Source organism: Tachysurus vachellii, chromosome 15, assembly GCF_030014155.1.
Source record: "Tachysurus vachellii isolate PV-2020 chromosome 15, HZAU_Pvac_v1, whole genome shotgun sequence".
Classification (NCBI taxonomy): Eukaryota; Metazoa; Chordata; class Actinopteri; order Siluriformes; family Bagridae; genus Tachysurus; species Tachysurus vachellii.
In genome coordinates, this window is record NC_083474.1 from 22,083,231 (window position 1) to 22,100,730 (window position 17,500).

The following is a 17,500-nucleotide window of genomic DNA, read 5'->3' on the forward strand; positions in this document are numbered from 1 at the left end:
GAGTCTGATCGAAACTGAATCCCCTCAGAGTCTGATCTAAACTGAATCCCCTCAGAGTCTGATCGAAACTGAATCCCCTCAGAGTCTGATCGAAACTGAATCCCCTCAGAGTCTGATCGAAACTGAATCCCCTCAGAGTCTGATCTAAACTGAATCCCCTCAGAGTCTGATCTAAACTGAATCCCCTCAGAGTCTGATCTAAACTGAATCCCCTCAGAGTCTGATCTAAACTGAATCCCCTCAGAGTCTGATCGAAACAGAATCCCCTCAGAGTCTGATCGAAACTGAATCCCCTCAGAGTCTGATCTAAACTGAATCCCCTCAGAGTCTGATCGAAACTGAATCCCCTCAGAGTCTGATCGAAACTGAATCCCCTCAGAGTCTGATCGAAACTGAATCCCCTCAGAGTCTGATCGAAACCGAATCCCCTCAGAGTCTGATCTAAACTGAATCCCCTTAGAGTCTGATCTAAACTGAATCAGGACTCTGTCATTCTTTCAGTGTGTTTTAGACGTGTGTTTTTCCCTCTGTTGAGAATCTTACACTGAATTTTAGTGTTGAAGAGAAATCTGAGCTGCTTTTTAAATGAACAAGAACTCAGAGCATCTCAGAGAGCAGAAATGGGTTTGATATCAACATTTACTCTGAAGATACAAACATCTGTGTGGAGAAAAATAAAACATTTTTGTTGTTTTATAACTTTCCTATGAATATATTAACCACTAGTAGGAAATCCTGATGAAACTCTACAAATTCTTAAAGCCCAGAGTGTCTACCTTCATATGAGCTCCATATTAACATCGATAAGTCCAGATTTACGTCCAGATTTAGTGACCAGACAATGTGGTGATTTAGTATTGTAGCTGATGTGATGTTAAACTGCTGGATATAAATGTTTTGTTAGTTAGTTTGTTTTTTCATCAAGCGTACAGGAAAGTTTTAGCTCTAAGGACAGTACTTCAGTACTTCAGTACTTCATGCTTATCAGTTAAATCGATCCAGCTGATAAACTCTCAGCTAAGTAAAAGATTGCCATCTAGTGAGAGTATACATGCCTGACTCTTATCTAAGCTAATCTCTCTCTCTCTCTCTCTCTCCACAGCAACGGATCGGATGGCCGCCCTGCCACCGCGTATGGGTTTCGCCCAGACGAGCCGTTCTACCACCGAGTCTCCAGCTAGAGGAAAACGATCACCTCTCATACCTACAGTCCATTTCCACACCACGCTGAGTCAGGAATGAGATGTCCACCTTATTAAAAACCCCAGATCGCTCATGTATTCAGAGATTTGGAGATAAACGCAATCCTGCAACTCCTCTGTAAACAGAAAAAACATACAGATTATGAGAAGTCCAGATGTAGTGATCACAGATTAAGATATAAACATCCAGATTAAAATATTCACAGGAATATTTAACAGGAGTTCAGGTGACATTTCGGATCTGATTAAGAGTCTGATTAAAACTTCCAGGTTATGAGAAGTACAGATTCGTCCTAATTAAAGTACTTAAAATATGAGATCTAAAAAAAATACATTTAGGATTTACAGATTATGAAAAGACCAGTTTAAGGTCCGGATTATAAATCATTCAAATGAGGCGATATCCAGATTAGGACAAGCAGAGACGAGATTATTCATTCATCCAGTTCCATTTTCATCCTGCTTTTCCTGGTGAGTTCCACAGTCTAGAGACCAGATTACGATATTCATATTAACAGGAGTCCAGATTTTGATGAAACGACAAAGAGAACTCCAAACTGGGCGTCCAGATAAAAGAAACACTGAATGAACATGAATGAGGGGAAATAGAAAGGAATACATCCAGATTAGAACGAGGCCCAGATTATAACATTCAGGATTAAATAGATCAAATTTCTCTTTCATTTCTAGAAGTTTCTTGGGTGTTCTTGAGCGTCACCGATACGGATCACGCCAAAGTCGAGCGTTGCGCTGCCTCATGAGTTTTGCTCACGTTAACCCAGTTGATCAGTTTTTCATTGTAATTTTAGGATATTTATATTATTTATACAATTTTTTGAAAGTCACTTTAATTGATCATTAGTTTGAACTGACTGCACTTTAATTTTTTATAGCATTAACACCACTTGAACTGTTTATCTAGAGTATTTAACGTCTTTATGTTCATCTTGTCAAAATCAAGCATATTAAACATTAATACATTATAAACACTCTCTTTATCTTAACGATGACACTAAAAACAAGTTAATGGACTGTTAACCGGTTTGAAACAATAGCTAGCTAGATAATTAGTTTATCTAATGTTAATGTTACCTTACTGATGTTACATTGATAGGCAAGTTCACGAACAACCGAGATAACATTGTGGGAAAAAAAGAAAAGAATTATTTTTAATGCTAAAATGAATGCTGATATAATATAATTCGGATGAAAAGACTTAGCAAATATTTGATCATTAGCCTGTTGTATTAGCCTAGCATGTACATGTACAGATTTCTGAAGGTTGATGACAGTGACTGAGGACATGAGCCATGTGGATATACCACCTTTCTTTGTAGCAGCAAATCAGACATTATGTTGATCTTCCACTCTTTGTACTGATAACGTCACAATATTTTCATGCTTATTTATTCCATTTCACTCTGTTCTGAAATGTTAGTGCTTTAAACATAGCTATCACTTTCTCTATTTTTTGATACAAGTTTTCCTTTATCTATCTATCTGTATTTTTAGTCAGATGTTTTTAATTTAAGACGTTAACCTCCGACAGCACGATGATAAACACGTTTCGACTGTAACACAAAGAATAAATAAAGTCTCCCTGCACTGCGAAAGGAAACACGTGAAAGTTAAATGTGAATAAATCTGTTCAACTGAACTGGCTTTGAGTCGATTTCTTATAGAACCTGTAGAAGTTAGAAAGAGGCTCGTTGTGTTTCTGCGAGTCGAATCAGCAGACAAACTATTTCATGGACAATATTTATGCTGGTGTGGATTCAGTTTGATGGTGTTTTAAAAAAAATATAAATCACTAAAATGTGTTACTGTAATATAACATAATTATCATAATTTCTAAATATAGAGTGTCTCTTATTATTATTATTATTATTATTATTATTATAAATATAAAAATAAAAATGAATTAATTAATGTTCCAGTAAACGCCAATGAACATTGTAGCTATTCCTTACATTTTTTTAAAGGATTTTTTTATTAGAATTTTTGTCAATTTTGTATATTAAAACAAATATTGCTAGATTTAGTTTTTCTACATTTTCCATCATTTTGATCATCGATAATAATATTTCAGAGCTGAATCTTAACATACAGCATAAAGTTTTGTGTTCCAGCACATGTACAATCCAATAAAAAAAAAAAATTAATCCATGTTTTAAAAATTCAAAGATTTCAGCTTGTAGAAAACTATTTAATCTGGAGACGTAATCAGCGTCAGTTTATAAGATTTTATGAGATTTAGGTTTAAAAGTTTGGTGTGTGACTGCGTTTGCTTGGTGATATATGATCAAAATGGTAATAAACAATATCACAGAAAACATTTATAAGCTGTTATTAAAACGCATGTGAGATTATTAAACCTTTAAAATATTTTTTACTCATTGCTTTTTATTTTTTCAGAATGTTGCTTATTTTCTTTGGAAGCATCTAAAGTACTTTCCAAAGGAATAAAACACAAGGTGTCTAGTAATAGGTTAAACAATTCCTTAATGTAGTTTTAAATCTAGAATTTTGTGTGATTCTAACTAAATGATGTTTAATTCAAGGATCTGGTGTTTAATAGCTGTAGATTTGTGTCTGTAGTGGTTTATTTTCTTATAATGTGAATAATGTCATAATGCAACTTTTTATAGTTTTTTTTATTTTTCATTATTATTATTATATCAGATGTGCTTGCAGTCTTCAGAACTTCAACCAAGCAGCTTTTACAGGATTTAACGGTTAATTCATGTCGTGTTCATGTTTGATCAAATGACCGCGTTCTTAATAATTATATATAATTATGGCTCGGGGAACAGGATTTGGGATTTGAGCTCCGGCTCTGCTGTATGCACCTCATTAGCAAATCGTGTTTAATAACATCTCAGATATCATTATTTCAGATAATAAACCTGAACTAAAGCAAGAAGATTGTGATAGTGTAGGTTTTGTCGTAATTTAAGATTATATCAAATTAAATAAGAAACTTAACATTTTTTTGACTCGTCTGATTTTTTATTTTTTTTGGCCTTGAGTAGAGCTTCAGTCTATCATTTCATTAAATGATTATCCCCTGAGGTGCAGGACGTTCTGAGTTTGTTCAGACTGTAAAATGAGCCGTTATGTACATAAAGGAAGTGTATAAAATATATAACGAAGGTCCGGTTTCCAGGCTGTAAGTAGTTTCTGAAACTAATGTTTTGATCATCAAAAGCTAAAAAACATTTGACTTTAGTGGAAATAATGTCTCGTCTCTTTGGTGCTCTTCTTCTTTGCTGCTTTTTGCCGGCTGTGGGTGAGTAACGGGGGATGAGGTTTGGTTGGGGCAAAGGGTCAGTTTTAAGGTTATAAGTTGCTAGACTTTGGTTTTTATCCACAGGGGTTTGTGGGGCTGTTGCAGTGTGTTCAGTATAATGAGATTGAAATGTCAATGTCACATTAAAATGAAATAAGTAATATTAGTTTTTAAAAGAAATACTTACTTCAGTTTCTCAGTCGAATTAAAATTTTTAAAAATGAAATTTCCTTATATGTAAGTCGCTTTGGCTGCAAGCGTCTGCTAAATGAATACATTTTATATTTAATGTTAAAAGAAAAACATTTACGAGCAGAGTTGTAATGATAACGATACAAAAATGCTAATCATGGTAATATATTATACACACTATTATAAACTGAAAAGGCGATTTACTCATTTTTTAATATCCTTTTACTTTGATGCCTGCGTTAAGCAACTTACTGATTACTGCAGAAAGGTTTAACACTACGTCGAATTAGGCACATTTTAGTATTAAAATACTAATTACATAATTAACATAGTAGTTAGCTAATTAGTAGCATCATTAGTAACATAATTACTTGATATCAGCACTAATACATTTTTATTTTACTCACATTTAATTAGTGTTATTTATGAATTGATTGATTGATTTATTTTTACGTCCCATCACAGTGCCTCTGTTCTGTTACAAGTGTGTGGTTCCTGCTGTGTCACCTATACCTCGGGACTGTATCAGTATCCCTACGTTTTGTCCTACGGGACAGGGCTGTCTCTCCAGCAAGGCCACCGCACAGAAAGGTAACGCCACGCTACTGACCGCTGCACAGTTTTATTACCTTTCACCTGCTGATTCCTGCTAATGTACAGTAGGTTTTAGTGTTTATCCTCACCTGAAATATCTGAAATCAGCTTTTGTCTGTAATGCACCTGCCCCCTTATTTTCCTGTCAAGAACAATTAGAGCTTATTATAATAACGTCCAAGCAACATTGTGAATTTATTATTATTTATAATGTTTTCTCTAAAATTTTGAAGTTTTTGCAAGTGCATTTATCATAGAAAAAAAAGTTCCAAACCTAAATGTAGTCTTTTCAGTAAGCAGTAATAAGTCTCTCTGTAAAGAAAATATAAAGTCCTTCTGACTGATACGAAGCACAGACACCGTAGACTCCTTCTTGGAAATTGGTTAACGCCATCCTTATAAAAATCTGTTTATTATTTTAGGATTAAGATTATGTGGCGTGTAGATAATGGAGTTACTATAGCGACGATAAAATATTATTACGAGTGTGTTAATACAAAACAACACCTTCTGACCAGTCAGAATCCAGATCTGTAAATCAGTACATTCTGAGTCCTTTCTAAACACCCAAGCTCCTGTAGAAGTGTGTAAGATGATTAGCTTTACATTTTTTTTTGTCCACAGGTGATATTCAGGTGGTCCTGCGTGAAAAGAGTTGTTCACTCCCAGCCATGTGTGGGGTCACCGGACACAAGGTTGTAATGGGTTTAAACTTCACCTATACCACCGAGTGCTGCGAGTCAAACCTGTGTAACGGAGCTGCTGTCCCCAGGAGCGTCTTTTCCATCAGCACCCTGCTCTGTCTTCTTCTTCCACTTGTATTTTTCATCTGAACTTTTTGTACTAAGCAAGTCAGTGTCAGCATGTAGAAATGTACCAGTTATTTAGCGAGCACCTGAGATGGTCATGACTATCACTTACTTACCTGATGCCACCATCTTGTGGTAAAATGTTGAAACACAGAATACTACTTCCTGTTACAGTGACACCATTTCCTTGCATTTGAGCTACCTTTAGATTTAGCAACCAGTTCAGCTGCCAAAAAAAAACATATACAAACAGTAATCAGTAGTCTGCTGAACCTTTACACGTAGGGGATGTGGTAGGGGATGCGGTAGCCTAGTGGTTAAGGTGTTGGGTTACCAATCGGAAGGTTGTGAGTTCAATTCCTACATCCACCAAGCTGCCACTGCTGGGCCCCTGAGCAAGGCCCTTAACCCTCAATTGTATAAAAATGAGATAAAAATGTAAGTTGCTCCGATATAAGGGCATCTGCTAAATGCTGAAAATGTACACAATGATCGTAATGATACTATAACTACAGTCAGTTCCTTTTAGACATTAAATCCTACTTTCACTGCATTAATGTATTATTCTGATGTGTGTCACCGAATTGGCTCTTATTGTTGTAGTTGTTCTCAATTTCGGAGAATTTATATCACTGTCGAATTCTGTTTTTATTTAACATTTATGGAAGGAGTCTTCAGTGTCAGACGGAGGTCATTTTCGAACTTTAAGAATCTTTTGTCTAGAGATGGAGAGATAAAAACAGGTGGGTGAAGGAAAGACTGTTTATAGATCTCCTTAAACAAGTCAGAACAGGAACTAACTTGACATTTGAGGACAATAAATACAACTATAAACATTAATTAATAAAAAAAAAGTGTGATGTTTCATGATTTAAGTAATTCATTAATTAAAAAAACAAATATGATAGATATGATACGCATAAAGACAAAAATAATGTTAATGACTATATTATAAGTATATAATTATATCTTTTGATATCTTATTTTGTTGTAATATTGTAGGTTTAATTTAATTAAAGGTTAAGGTTTTATTTAATAGTAAAACATCTTTTTTGTCGTACATATTTATTTATTTATATTTTGGCTACATTTTCTGAAGTAAAATACTCTCAAACTGCTGATGTTAGATATTTATTAGGAAAAAAAACTTCACCAGAATCAAGTTGTTCATTTTTAAATGAATCGGAGTCGACTCGTTTTGACTCTAAGCCTTGTAAAACAGTTGGACGTTGTTTAATTAGAACAATAGCTTCTTGTCACTTATTATTAGAGTTTGTAATAATAAAAATCTTGTAGTAGTAAAAGTAAAAGGTGTGAGCAGAGCTCAGGTATTTATTTTACTTCAGCTAAACTAGAGTTTAAAGAAGAGTCGATTCCACAGAGGTTTATTCGATTCATACCATTAAAATCAAAATAAGCGTCTTGTTGCAGAACAAATCCGGATAATATTCATATAATTAAAATGATATGATAACAAGGAGCACATTTAATAACTTTATCCAACCATTTAAACGTGAATAAAACAGTTCTGATTAGTTAAATCACCTCAGCTTTTTACAGTCTTTAGCATTAGCAAAAATATTTAACTGTAATCCAGCCTTTTGTCGTATGCTTTTTTGATTATTATTTCTATTATTATATTTTCTGAGGTAAAATACTTAAAATAATTTGTCAGAAAAAAAAAATACCCGAATCGAGTTGTTCAGGCATGTATAGAATCGACTCCGAAGCATTGGATTCGACTCTACAGACTCATTTTTAGATTAAATGAGTTAGAGTCGACTCCAAGCCTTGTAAAACAGTTGGACGTTGGCTAATGAAGGTGTTAAACTTATTATTAAAGTTTAAAACGAACTTTTTTGTTGTAATAAATATATTTAAGGTATCATACCAACAGAAAACACTGTAGTTATATAGTTTGATCTTTGGTAAGCTAGCTAGCTAGCCTTAGCTTCAGTAGCTACATTAGCAGGTGCACAGACAGCTAGCAACCTAGCTAACGTTTGTATTTCAGGTAAACTGACAGGAAATATTTTTATATATAATGAAATATATATAAAAAAAAATTTGTTTTTTATTTCCTAAAAACGGCTACAGTTAGTTAAATCTTTCAATATTTTTTGTAATTATTGTACATACATTTTCACAAATATTATTTACAATTAATCTAGGTAATTATTTTTTCTGAAATAATATAATATTTAATATTATTATAATGTTATATTTTACTGTAGGAGGCCAGTCTTTAAGTACCAGGATGGCTGAGAGCGGTACTGAGGTGAGAGGAGGAGAGTTCACATCCTGGGCTGCAAGTTTAAATGGAGATGAAGATGAACATGAGGAAACCTCTGAGGTGAATTAGTTTGAGATTTTATTATATTCTGTTGTATGTATGGAATAAAACGTGCGCTCGCGGTTATAAGAAAATAATGACCTGTCTTGTAACAGCACATTTAGTGACAGTGAACCAAATTGTTTCCTGTTGTCACTTATGTTACGGCAGCTGTAAACTCACGAGCTTGTGTTTCTTCTCTTTCTTTACTCTTGTGTGTGTGTGTGTGTGTGTGTGTGTGTGTGTGTGATCTGCAAGGTGTTTCTGAGTGTACTAGTACATCACAGCCAGGTCGGGCTCAGCTTTTACGACAGTAAAGATTGTACCCTGCATGTCATGCCTGACACACTGGATAACAGGGACCTTAGTCTGCTGGACAGAAGTAAATATCACACCAGCAGTTTAAATAAAGAGATAAACGCTGTTAATAAACTATTCTGGAAGATTCTTTATTCCAGATAAATGCTAATTTGCTACGTTTTCAGTAGTTTTTGTGATCTTATTTAACATTATCATGGTTCTTTCTTTCTTTCTTTCTTTCTTTCTTTCTTTTCAGTCCTTCCTTTCCCCCTTTCTTGTTTCATTCAGCTTCTTGTTTCTAGCTTTTCTTCCTTCTTACCTTCTCCGGCGCAGTCCTTCCAGTCTTCTTTCTGACTTCTGACTCCCTGCTCTGCTCCCACACACTTCTAAAATTTATGCATGTGTTGTATTTATTCCTCCGAGGACGACCGTTTATTTCTTTAATTTTTTATTTCAGTCATACAGGAGCTCAGCCCTCGCGTCCTCATCACCAGCGCAAAGCAGGAGGGAAGTCTGGCCCGGTTTATCAGAGCACTCGGTCTGTTCTTATACTTTGGTGCTCAGGCAGACATACGGGAGGAAAACTAGTGATTTAATAATGTTCTTTTTTCTGTATTTTAGGATCAAATCCAGACTACAGACCAGAAATCGTAGTATATCCCAACGCTGATTTTGGTAAAAACAGTTTTCACTCAACGAAAAAAATATATAACATAAATGATAGATTTATAGATTTATAGTCTTTTTTTTTGACTGACCTGAACTTAACCTGAAACAAATATCATTAATATTAATATTAATATGTGATATATCATTAACGCTCTTACGTTGTAATGGCTTTACGAGACGGATCTTGTGCAACATCGTTCACAGGACAGGAGGTCAGTAAACAGAGGCTTTTGTCAGCTCATCTCCCTTTCCTCCCTCCGTCCATCATGGAGAAAGACCGCCTCCCATATCTCAGTTCCTGCATCCCGTTCGACTCTGTGTTAATGGTAAATCACACCTCTGTGTTTCTAGTGTTCAAGTGTGTCGATTTATTTAACAACCTGCATTAACAATGCAGGTTTATTGAGCGCAAACCCTCACTTCGTCTTCTCTTTTTAAATAAATCGCTCCTGTTTTTAACAGAAGCAGGGCAATCAGATTAAGAGCACATTGTCGGTTAATTGACACAGACATGGCACACTGTGGTGCGTTGATCTCATTTTATTCTGTGTGTATTATTAGGTGAGGACTATAGGAGCTCTCCTGAAGTGTCTGGACAGGAGGAGAGTCGGTGTTGAACTGGAAGACAGCAGCATGCCGGTTCCCATATTGCAGTTCCTCACCTACACGCTGTATGACCTCAGACACCTTTAATCCTCTGGGGATATTTTGTATTATTGTCATTAGCCCTATTCAGACCAGATTAATTCATCAGGATCGATAAAGCTCTCGCACTCTCCAGACCGGAGCGAGTTTCTAGCAGCTCAGAGTTTCTTCGCATCTCAGCATCACACGATCACGATTAATTATTATCTAAGGAGGGTTCACTGACTGGTGTGTTAATAATCTTATCTGTATTGATTTTATCAGCTTGTTAGAACACACTGCGTGTCGAATGGGATAAATCACTCCATGTTGTGCTGACAGGGGATTAGTGAAGTGAAAGTGAAAAGTGACATACGGCTAAGTACAGTGACCCATATTCAGAATTTGTTCTCTGCATTTAACCCATCCAAAGTGCACACATACACACAGCAGTGAACACACACACACCGTGAACACACACCCGGAGCAGTGGGCAGCCATTTATGCTGCGGCCCCCAGGGAGCAGTTGAGGGGTTCGGTGCCTTGCTCAAATGCACCTCAGTCGTGGTATTGCCGGCCCGAGACTTGAACCCACAACCTTAGGGTTAGGAGTCAGACTCTATAACCATTAGACCACGACTTCCCCCCAACGTCCCAACGATTATTGTTTTTTAAAGAATGGTGCCATATTTTATTTTGTGGAACGTCCACCAAATAAAGTCAACTCTCAGCATGAACACAAACACGATCACCTCTGTTCTGTAGACGTTTCCATTTTGGAAAACTTCTCTTATACCTGTTTAAATGTAAAACATTGCTTACTTGGAATTCTGAAGTTTTATAAACTTTAGCCAAAGCTGTTGGTTCAAAAGTATGACGTGACGGATCGTATATGAACACAGTGGTGCGTGTAGCAGTTTATTCAAAAGGTTTGCATTATAGTTTGGTCTATAATGAATTGGGAGAAGTCGTGGCCTAATGGTTAGAGAGTTTGACTCCTAAACCTAAGGTTGTACGTTCCAGTCTCAGGCCTCAGTCTTCAGTCTCAGGCAATACCACGACTGAGGTGCCCTTGAGCAAGGCACCGAATACCCCAACTGCTCCCCGGGCGCTGCAGCATAAAATGGCTGCCCACTGCTCCGGGTGTGTGTTCACGGTGTGTGTGTCTTCACTGCTGTGTGTGTGTGCACTGCTGTGTGTGTGTTCACTGCTGTGTGTGTGCACTTAATGGGTTAAATGCAGAAAATGAATTCTGAGTATGGGTCACCGTACTTAGCTGTATGTCACTTTCACTTCACTTTTTCACTTTTGTGTTTTTATGTATTTTAACAGAGCCGACGTGGTGTATATGGATAAAGATGCATACAGGTGAGCGGCGTTAGGACGTAACATAATTACCGAATCTCTGATTTTGTTTACTTTACTTTATTTACTTTCTGTGCCTCTTTTTTTATATTTATATATTTCTTTAGCGTTCTCCAGATCTTCAAATTCGACCTGCACCCTTCAGTTTACAAGCTGCAGTCAGGACAGAAGGAGGGTCTCAGTCTTTACGGTAGCACATTTATGTCATGTAGAAGTAAAGAAACATTTAAACGATGATTATTTTCCGGGGGTCACAGTGGCTTAGTGGTTAGCACGTTCGCCTCACACCTCCAGGGTCGGGGTTCGATTCCCGCCTCCACCTTGTGTGTGTGGAGTTTGCATGTTCTCCCCGTGCCTCGGGGGTTTCCTCCGGGTACACCGGTTTCCTCCCCTGGTCCAAAGACATGCATGGTAGGTTCATTGGCATCTCTGGAAAATTGTCTGTAGTGTGTGTTTGCGTGAGTGAATGAGAGAGTGTGTGTGTGTGCCCTGTGATGGGTTGGCACTCCGTCCAGGGTGTATCCTGCCTTGATGCCCGATGACGCCTGAGATAGGCACAGGCTCCCCGTGACCCGAGGTAGTTCGGATAAGCGGTAGAAGATGAATGAATGAATGAATGAATGATTATTTTCCTATTACAGCATGTTTCTCTGCATTGCTCGAGCATCTTCAGATCAACAATGAAAGAAGACAATTTTTTTATTTGTTATTTAATATTCTTTTTTCTTTTTAAATTTCAGCCACCAGTATTTTATTTATTTATCTAATTCATTATTGTTGAATAAGTTGAATTAAATCTCTTAATAGTAAGATAATTGATTGTATTTCTGTAATACGATAATATAATTCTATTGATAAACGTAAACAGGTTCACGTATTTGTACGTCGCAGGAATTCTGAATCGCTGCCGATGCAAATTTGGCTCCAGGCTTCTACGGTAAGGTTTCTCTCTTTCTTTCCCTCTCCGTCTGTGATCTACAATTTTAGAGGATAAGGATTAGCTATTAAGAAGGTTTAGCGTTTTACGCCTCGTGCGTCCGTTCCTCTCTCTAACTTTCCCTTGCGTGTTATTTCAGGCAGTGGTTTCACAGACCCACCAGAGACCTGAGTGTATTGAGGAGAAGACAGGAGGTGATTCGTTTTTTCACAACTCCTCGCAACTCGGACATCATGAACACGCTGCAGAGCTTCCTGCGCAACGTCAAGAACATTCCGGTACTCGGACAGCAGTCGCACTAACATGACGCTCACATGTCACATGTGGGTGTGGCTTGTGGTGTTAACAGCCAATTGTGCAGAACACTATATGATTAACACACAGCACTTTTCTTTAAAATGCCTTGGATTTGTTGGCAGATTAGAAAAGACTCATCAGGTGCACCAACAAACTCTGGGGCTTTAATTCTAAGCTTTATTTTTCTTTCTAATGTTTTTCTACATTTCTAAACAAAGGTATGACAGAGAAGTCATTTTCCTTTCTTTCCTTTTTATTATTTGTACAGGTTTTGCTACGCAAGATGTCTCTGTCTCATACCAGAGTGGCAGACTGGCAGAATCTCTACAAGGTCATTCGCTCCTCACTGCTATGAGAATGAATACAGATCATTATTCTTTATAATAATAATAATAGTTAAACACATATGTCTCGCACCACAGACAGTGTATAGCTCAGTGGGGATCAGAGACACTGTACGCTCTCTCCCTCAAACCATCCAGCTCTTTCAGGAGATCAGTGAAGAGTTCACCGACGATCTGCACTACATCGCTACGCTCATTAGCAAAGTGGTGAGTCTTCGGTTCTCCAGGTCTGGGTCCAGCTCACGATTCGAAACTTCTTCTAAAATTCTTTTCTTTGTCGTAGGTGGATTTTGAAGGAAGTCTGGCCGAGAATCGCTTCACCGTTAAGCCGAACGTCGACCCTGCCATCGACGAGAGTGCGTTACATATCAATTATGATAAAATCACATGACACCCTACACCTTCTTCCTGTAGTATAGGAACAGTAAATATATATAGAGTATGTATACATACATACGTGTTGTTTTTCCTGACAATTGCTATGCATCACATTCAACCTTAAAAGACTTTCCTGAAAGTTTGAGATTTTCTGGAGACCGGATGAACGACCGGAAGTTCTTCTTCATGAGTGCCAACTACTTAGAATATTAAAGGTGGGGTCTCCATTGTTTGAAAGCCAATGTTGACATTTGAAATCACCAAAACAAACACGCCCCTAACCCAAATGGGTCCCACCCCTGTATCGATAGCTCCGCCCACACATACATACGTAACCCAGGCAACTACTGGAAAGAAATGTGTCTTTATCATAGCTGAAGGGAAGAACAATACGATTGTAGATAAACAAACAAGCAAAAATGACACACAAGCATAATCATGTAAAGGACAAAGGCATATATTAGTTCTGTGTAACAAAGCAAAACCAACGTTACTCACCTATCGAGAAGGAAAAAAGCGCCTCGGCGTCTTAAGTAAAGTTGGTCACATATTCACAGATTGGAGTTTCCCGAGTCAATAACTCCTGAGCTAAACACTGTTACTACACAAAACACGGTTGTAGCTGCATCTCTACATTACTACGATAGAAAAGAGGCGTTATTTGTGTAGTAACAGCGTTTAGCTCAGGAGTTATTGACTCAGGAAACTCCAATCTGTGAATATGTGACCAACTTCCTGCTCCTTCAGTTCTCTCCAGCGCTGGAAAGCTGATCCTATATTAACACGTCCTACTTCTTACCTTATCGTAAGTCTTTCTTCTCTTTCTTTCTTTGTTTTTATCCTCCATGTCAATGTTAAAACCGCTTTCTGCTAATGTCACACATGCGCACTGAACACTCTCTCCGCCCATATTGACAAGACACGCCCCTTTTCTGCTCATTGGCTACACGTTAGTTTTTTTTTTGTTTAGTTTTCTGAAGCATTTCTCAAACAACGGAGACCCCACCTTTAACTCATAAAACTTATTGGGCAACACTTCATAAATCCATAAAACTATAAAGACAATTTCTTTATTTCAGAGAAAAGAAGGATGATGGGTTTGTCAGATTTCCTAACGGATGTGGCGCGTGCCGAACTGGAGAGTCTGGACTCTCGTTTTTCTTCCTGCAGTGTCATCTACATCCCTCTGGTCTGGAATCTGATTTCAATTTCTTAGCAACCTGTTTTAGAGATTTTTTTAATTACGCTTTATTTGTTTGCTAAATACTTGTTTTCGGATCGCTTGCAGATCGGATTCCTCCTATCAGTTCCCCGACTCGCCGGTATGGTGGAGAAGGAGAGCTTTGAGATCGAAGGTCTTGATTTTATTGTAAGTGCTCCACGAAAGTGAATAAAAGGGAAGATCGATTTGTACTTTGTGTCTTTGGTAACTTTTGCGGTCAGAGAGATTAAACCAGAAGTAAGAGATGTTCGATGGTTTGTGTGTTTGTGTGGTCGAGTTCGTGTCAGAGGACCGGCTTCATTACCGCAGCGCCAGAACTAAAGAGCTGGACAACATGCTGGGAGATTTACACTGTGACATCAGAGGTGAGGGTCAAAGAAAATCAAATTGGTGTCTTTTGTCTTTTAGTGTAATCTAGATTTAGCTAGAGATGTTCTTGGTTTATTTTAATAGATCATTTTATTTGATGATTTTCCTGCACTTGTCTTATATCCGTCTGATTAAACCAGCGGTGTCCGATCTTATCCACAAAGGGGCGGTGCAGGTTTTCATTCCAACCAAGCAGAAGCCACACCAGAGTCTACTAAAAGCCAAGAACAACTGATTAAACAGGTGGAATCAGGTGCGGCTTCTGCTTGGTTGGAATGAAAACCTGCACCGCCCCTTTGTGGATAAGATCGGACACCACTGGACGGGGGGAGGTCGTGGTCTAATGGTTAGAGAGTTTGACTCTTAACCCTAAGGTTGTGGGTTCGAGTCTCGTGCCGGCAATACCACGACTGAGGTGCCCTTGAGCAAGGCACCGAACCCCCCCAACTGCTCCCCGGGCGCCGCAGCATAAATGGCTGCCCACTGCTCCGGGTGTTTGTTCACGGTGTGTGTGTGTTCACTGCTGTGTGTGTTTATGGTGTGTGTGTGTTCACTGCTGTGTGTGTGCACTTTGGATGGGTTAAATGCAGAGAACAAATTCTGAGTACGGGTCACCATACATAGCCGTATGTCACGTCACTTCACTTAAAGGATTAAACGTTCTCTAGCATGTAATATAAATATATACTCCAGACGTCTTCCGGTGACGAAGACCTTGCGGCTCTCCCACTCTTTAAAATCCCTCGTTACGTCGGTGATCTAAAGCTCTTTTTTCCCCCCATTTCTGAAACATCACACAGAAACTGTCCATTTCAGACCATTCATATGCTCTTGTCTCTCTTTATTTGGTATTCCTGAAAAAAAAAACACAATACATTCAAAAACTCTGCGCCTAGAATTCTGTCACCCCAGATCTCTGTCTAACCTTCTACTAACCTACAGTATAAAAACACACACAGTTTATCTCCACCACTTAAGCCACATGTACCCCTCTCACACTCAGGACTATAGGTCCTAGACTTCTTACTGGGGCAGATGATAGGTCCTAGACTTCTTACTGGGGCAGATGCTTTAGTGTGCTTTAGTGATGCTTTAACTCTGGAACCTTCGACCTTAATTGCTTTAAAAAGGTACTTTACTTTCCACCTTCAAGGCAGAAAAAAAGAATTCACTACATCTGTGTACATCAGCCGGTTATTTTCAACATACCGTCATCGACTTTCTTTTTCAAAAGGAAATCCGTCAGCATACGGAATCATATCACACTTCTCAGGTGTTCTATATAGATTTCTATATAGAAATAAATGATATGATGTACTTTTCTACTTAAAAAACACGAACAATGAGAGGAAATAGAAAACTAAATAGAGGTTTGTTTTTTCCATATTTCAGATATGGAGATGGCGGTGATGACTCAGCTCCAGTCCACGGTTCTGCAACGCAGCAGTTGCCTCTATAAGATTATATCTCTGTATGCCGAGCTGGACTGCCTGATGTCTCTCGCCCAGGCTTCTCAGGACTACGGCTACTGCGCCCCTACGTACACCGAGCGCTGCAGACTGAACCTGCGACACGCTCGGTACCACACTACACCTCAGAGCTGAACATGTGCACATGTGCATGTGCTGTTCTACAAGGGCCTGTTTTCTGCTCTCTTTAGGTCTTTTGTGTCTTCAGTATAGAAGAATTTAAGTCTGTGTAATAGAGTTTTGCACACATTAAAAAAACAGGACCTTGACATTTGTCATTGTTATAATATTTAACCTTTAAAAATTGACCACAAACATCATCTACTGTAACATCTCAGTTTTACTAAATTTTTCTTAAAAAACTTTTTCCGAAGTAAACAATTCATTTCTCTTTTCTCGTCCATCGCTAAAGCATCTAATCTGTCGTTCTTTCTGTCTCAGACATCCTCTGGTAGAGCTGTGCACACCCGTATTCGTATCAAACCCGTGCTTTTGTTCCGACACTGAGGGAAAAGTGAAAGTTATAACCGGACCAAACTCTTCTGGCAAGAGCATTTACCTAAAACAGGCAGGTGAAACAGCATACAACACCAACCTGCTGAAAGTGTTCAGGTTCAGGCTACTTATAAACACTATGGTGTAAAAACATAAGGCAAGCGTCGCTCTTTTATTTTCACTGATGACAGAAAATGGGTGTGAAAACATAGACAGGAAATTAGCTGAAATCTATTGTGGGAAAATATCCATCTAGCGGTTAGGGTGTCGGACTACTGATCGGAAGGTCGTGAGTTCGATTCCCAGGTCCACCAAGCTGCCACTGCTGGGCCCCTGAGCAAGGCCCTTAACCATCATTTGTTAAGTTGTATTAAAGAAAAATAAGATAAAAATAAAATAAAAAAGTCACTCTGGATAAAGGTGTCTGCTGAATGCCAAGAATGTAAAAAGCTAAATGTTGTTGTTCTACAATACGTTAAGGGTTTTTACATCCGCAGACAATAAATACTATAAATGGATTTAATAATAAACGAATGTATACTTTTAGAATGTAAAGATAAATACCATATTAGCCACCAGCACCATATTGATTTGTTTGAGCTTTTTTTGTTGG

The 17,500-nt window shown here is 38.0% G+C and overlaps 3 protein-coding genes across 3 annotated transcripts in view; all 3 read left to right on the top strand.

The window, feature by feature from the left end:
- Positions 1-2,859, top strand: part of kifap3b (kinesin-associated protein 3b) — a 24,350-nt gene extending 21,491 nt beyond the window's left edge. Inside the window, exon 20 of the mRNA XM_060888484.1 lies at positions 1,103-2,859. Coding sequence (XP_060744467.1) covers positions 1,103-1,181 — 79 coding nt within the window. The 3' untranslated portion in view covers positions 1,182-2,859. The remainder of the gene's footprint in view (positions 1-1,102) is intronic.
- A 1,580-nt stretch (positions 2,860-4,439) lies between these two features.
- Positions 4,440-6,110, top strand: lypc (ly6 domain containing, pigment cell). Its single transcript, XM_060888870.1, has 3 exons — positions 4,440-4,491; positions 5,149-5,274; positions 5,902-6,110. Exons 1-3 carry the CDS (start codon positions 4,440-4,442, stop codon positions 6,108-6,110), a joined length of 387 nt encoding a protein of 128 aa, XP_060744853.1.
- Positions 6,111-7,851: 1,741 nt separating this feature from the next.
- Positions 7,852-17,500, top strand: part of msh5 (mutS homolog 5) — a 14,727-nt gene continuing 5,078 nt past the window's right edge. The window contains exons 1-19 of the mRNA XM_060888161.1: positions 7,852-7,908; positions 8,321-8,439; positions 8,677-8,800; positions 9,176-9,256; positions 9,340-9,393; positions 9,592-9,713; positions 9,949-10,058; positions 11,344-11,379; positions 11,484-11,566; positions 12,268-12,313; positions 12,453-12,591; positions 12,879-12,941; positions 13,033-13,161; positions 13,238-13,310; positions 14,412-14,521; positions 14,621-14,701; positions 14,832-14,919; positions 16,316-16,502; positions 16,834-16,960. Coding sequence (XP_060744144.1) covers positions 8,344-8,439; positions 8,677-8,800; positions 9,176-9,256; positions 9,340-9,393; positions 9,592-9,713; positions 9,949-10,058; positions 11,344-11,379; positions 11,484-11,566; positions 12,268-12,313; positions 12,453-12,591; positions 12,879-12,941; positions 13,033-13,161; positions 13,238-13,310; positions 14,412-14,521; positions 14,621-14,701; positions 14,832-14,919; positions 16,316-16,502; positions 16,834-16,960 — 1,749 coding nt within the window. The 5' untranslated portion in view covers positions 7,852-7,908; positions 8,321-8,343. The remainder of the gene's footprint in view (positions 7,909-8,320; positions 8,440-8,676; positions 8,801-9,175; positions 9,257-9,339; positions 9,394-9,591; positions 9,714-9,948; positions 10,059-11,343; positions 11,380-11,483; positions 11,567-12,267; positions 12,314-12,452; positions 12,592-12,878; positions 12,942-13,032; positions 13,162-13,237; positions 13,311-14,411; positions 14,522-14,620; positions 14,702-14,831; positions 14,920-16,315; positions 16,503-16,833; positions 16,961-17,500) is intronic.

What these genes read in the sequence shown, in the direction of transcription:
- lypc (XM_060888870.1), top strand. Translation starts at nt 4,440, where the DNA reads ATGTCTCGTCTCTTTGGTGCTCTTCTTCTTTGCTGCTTTTTGCCGGCT. An exon ending in CTGCTTTTTGCCGGCTGTGG is followed by an intron (nt 4,492 to 5,148) that starts GTGAGTAACGGG and finishes GTCCCATCACAG; the next exon opens with TGCCTCTGTTCTGTTACAAG. An exon ending in CAAGGCCACCGCACAGAAAG is followed by an intron (nt 5,275 to 5,901) that starts GTAACGCCACGC and finishes TTTTGTCCACAG; the next exon opens with GTGATATTCAGGTGGTCCTG.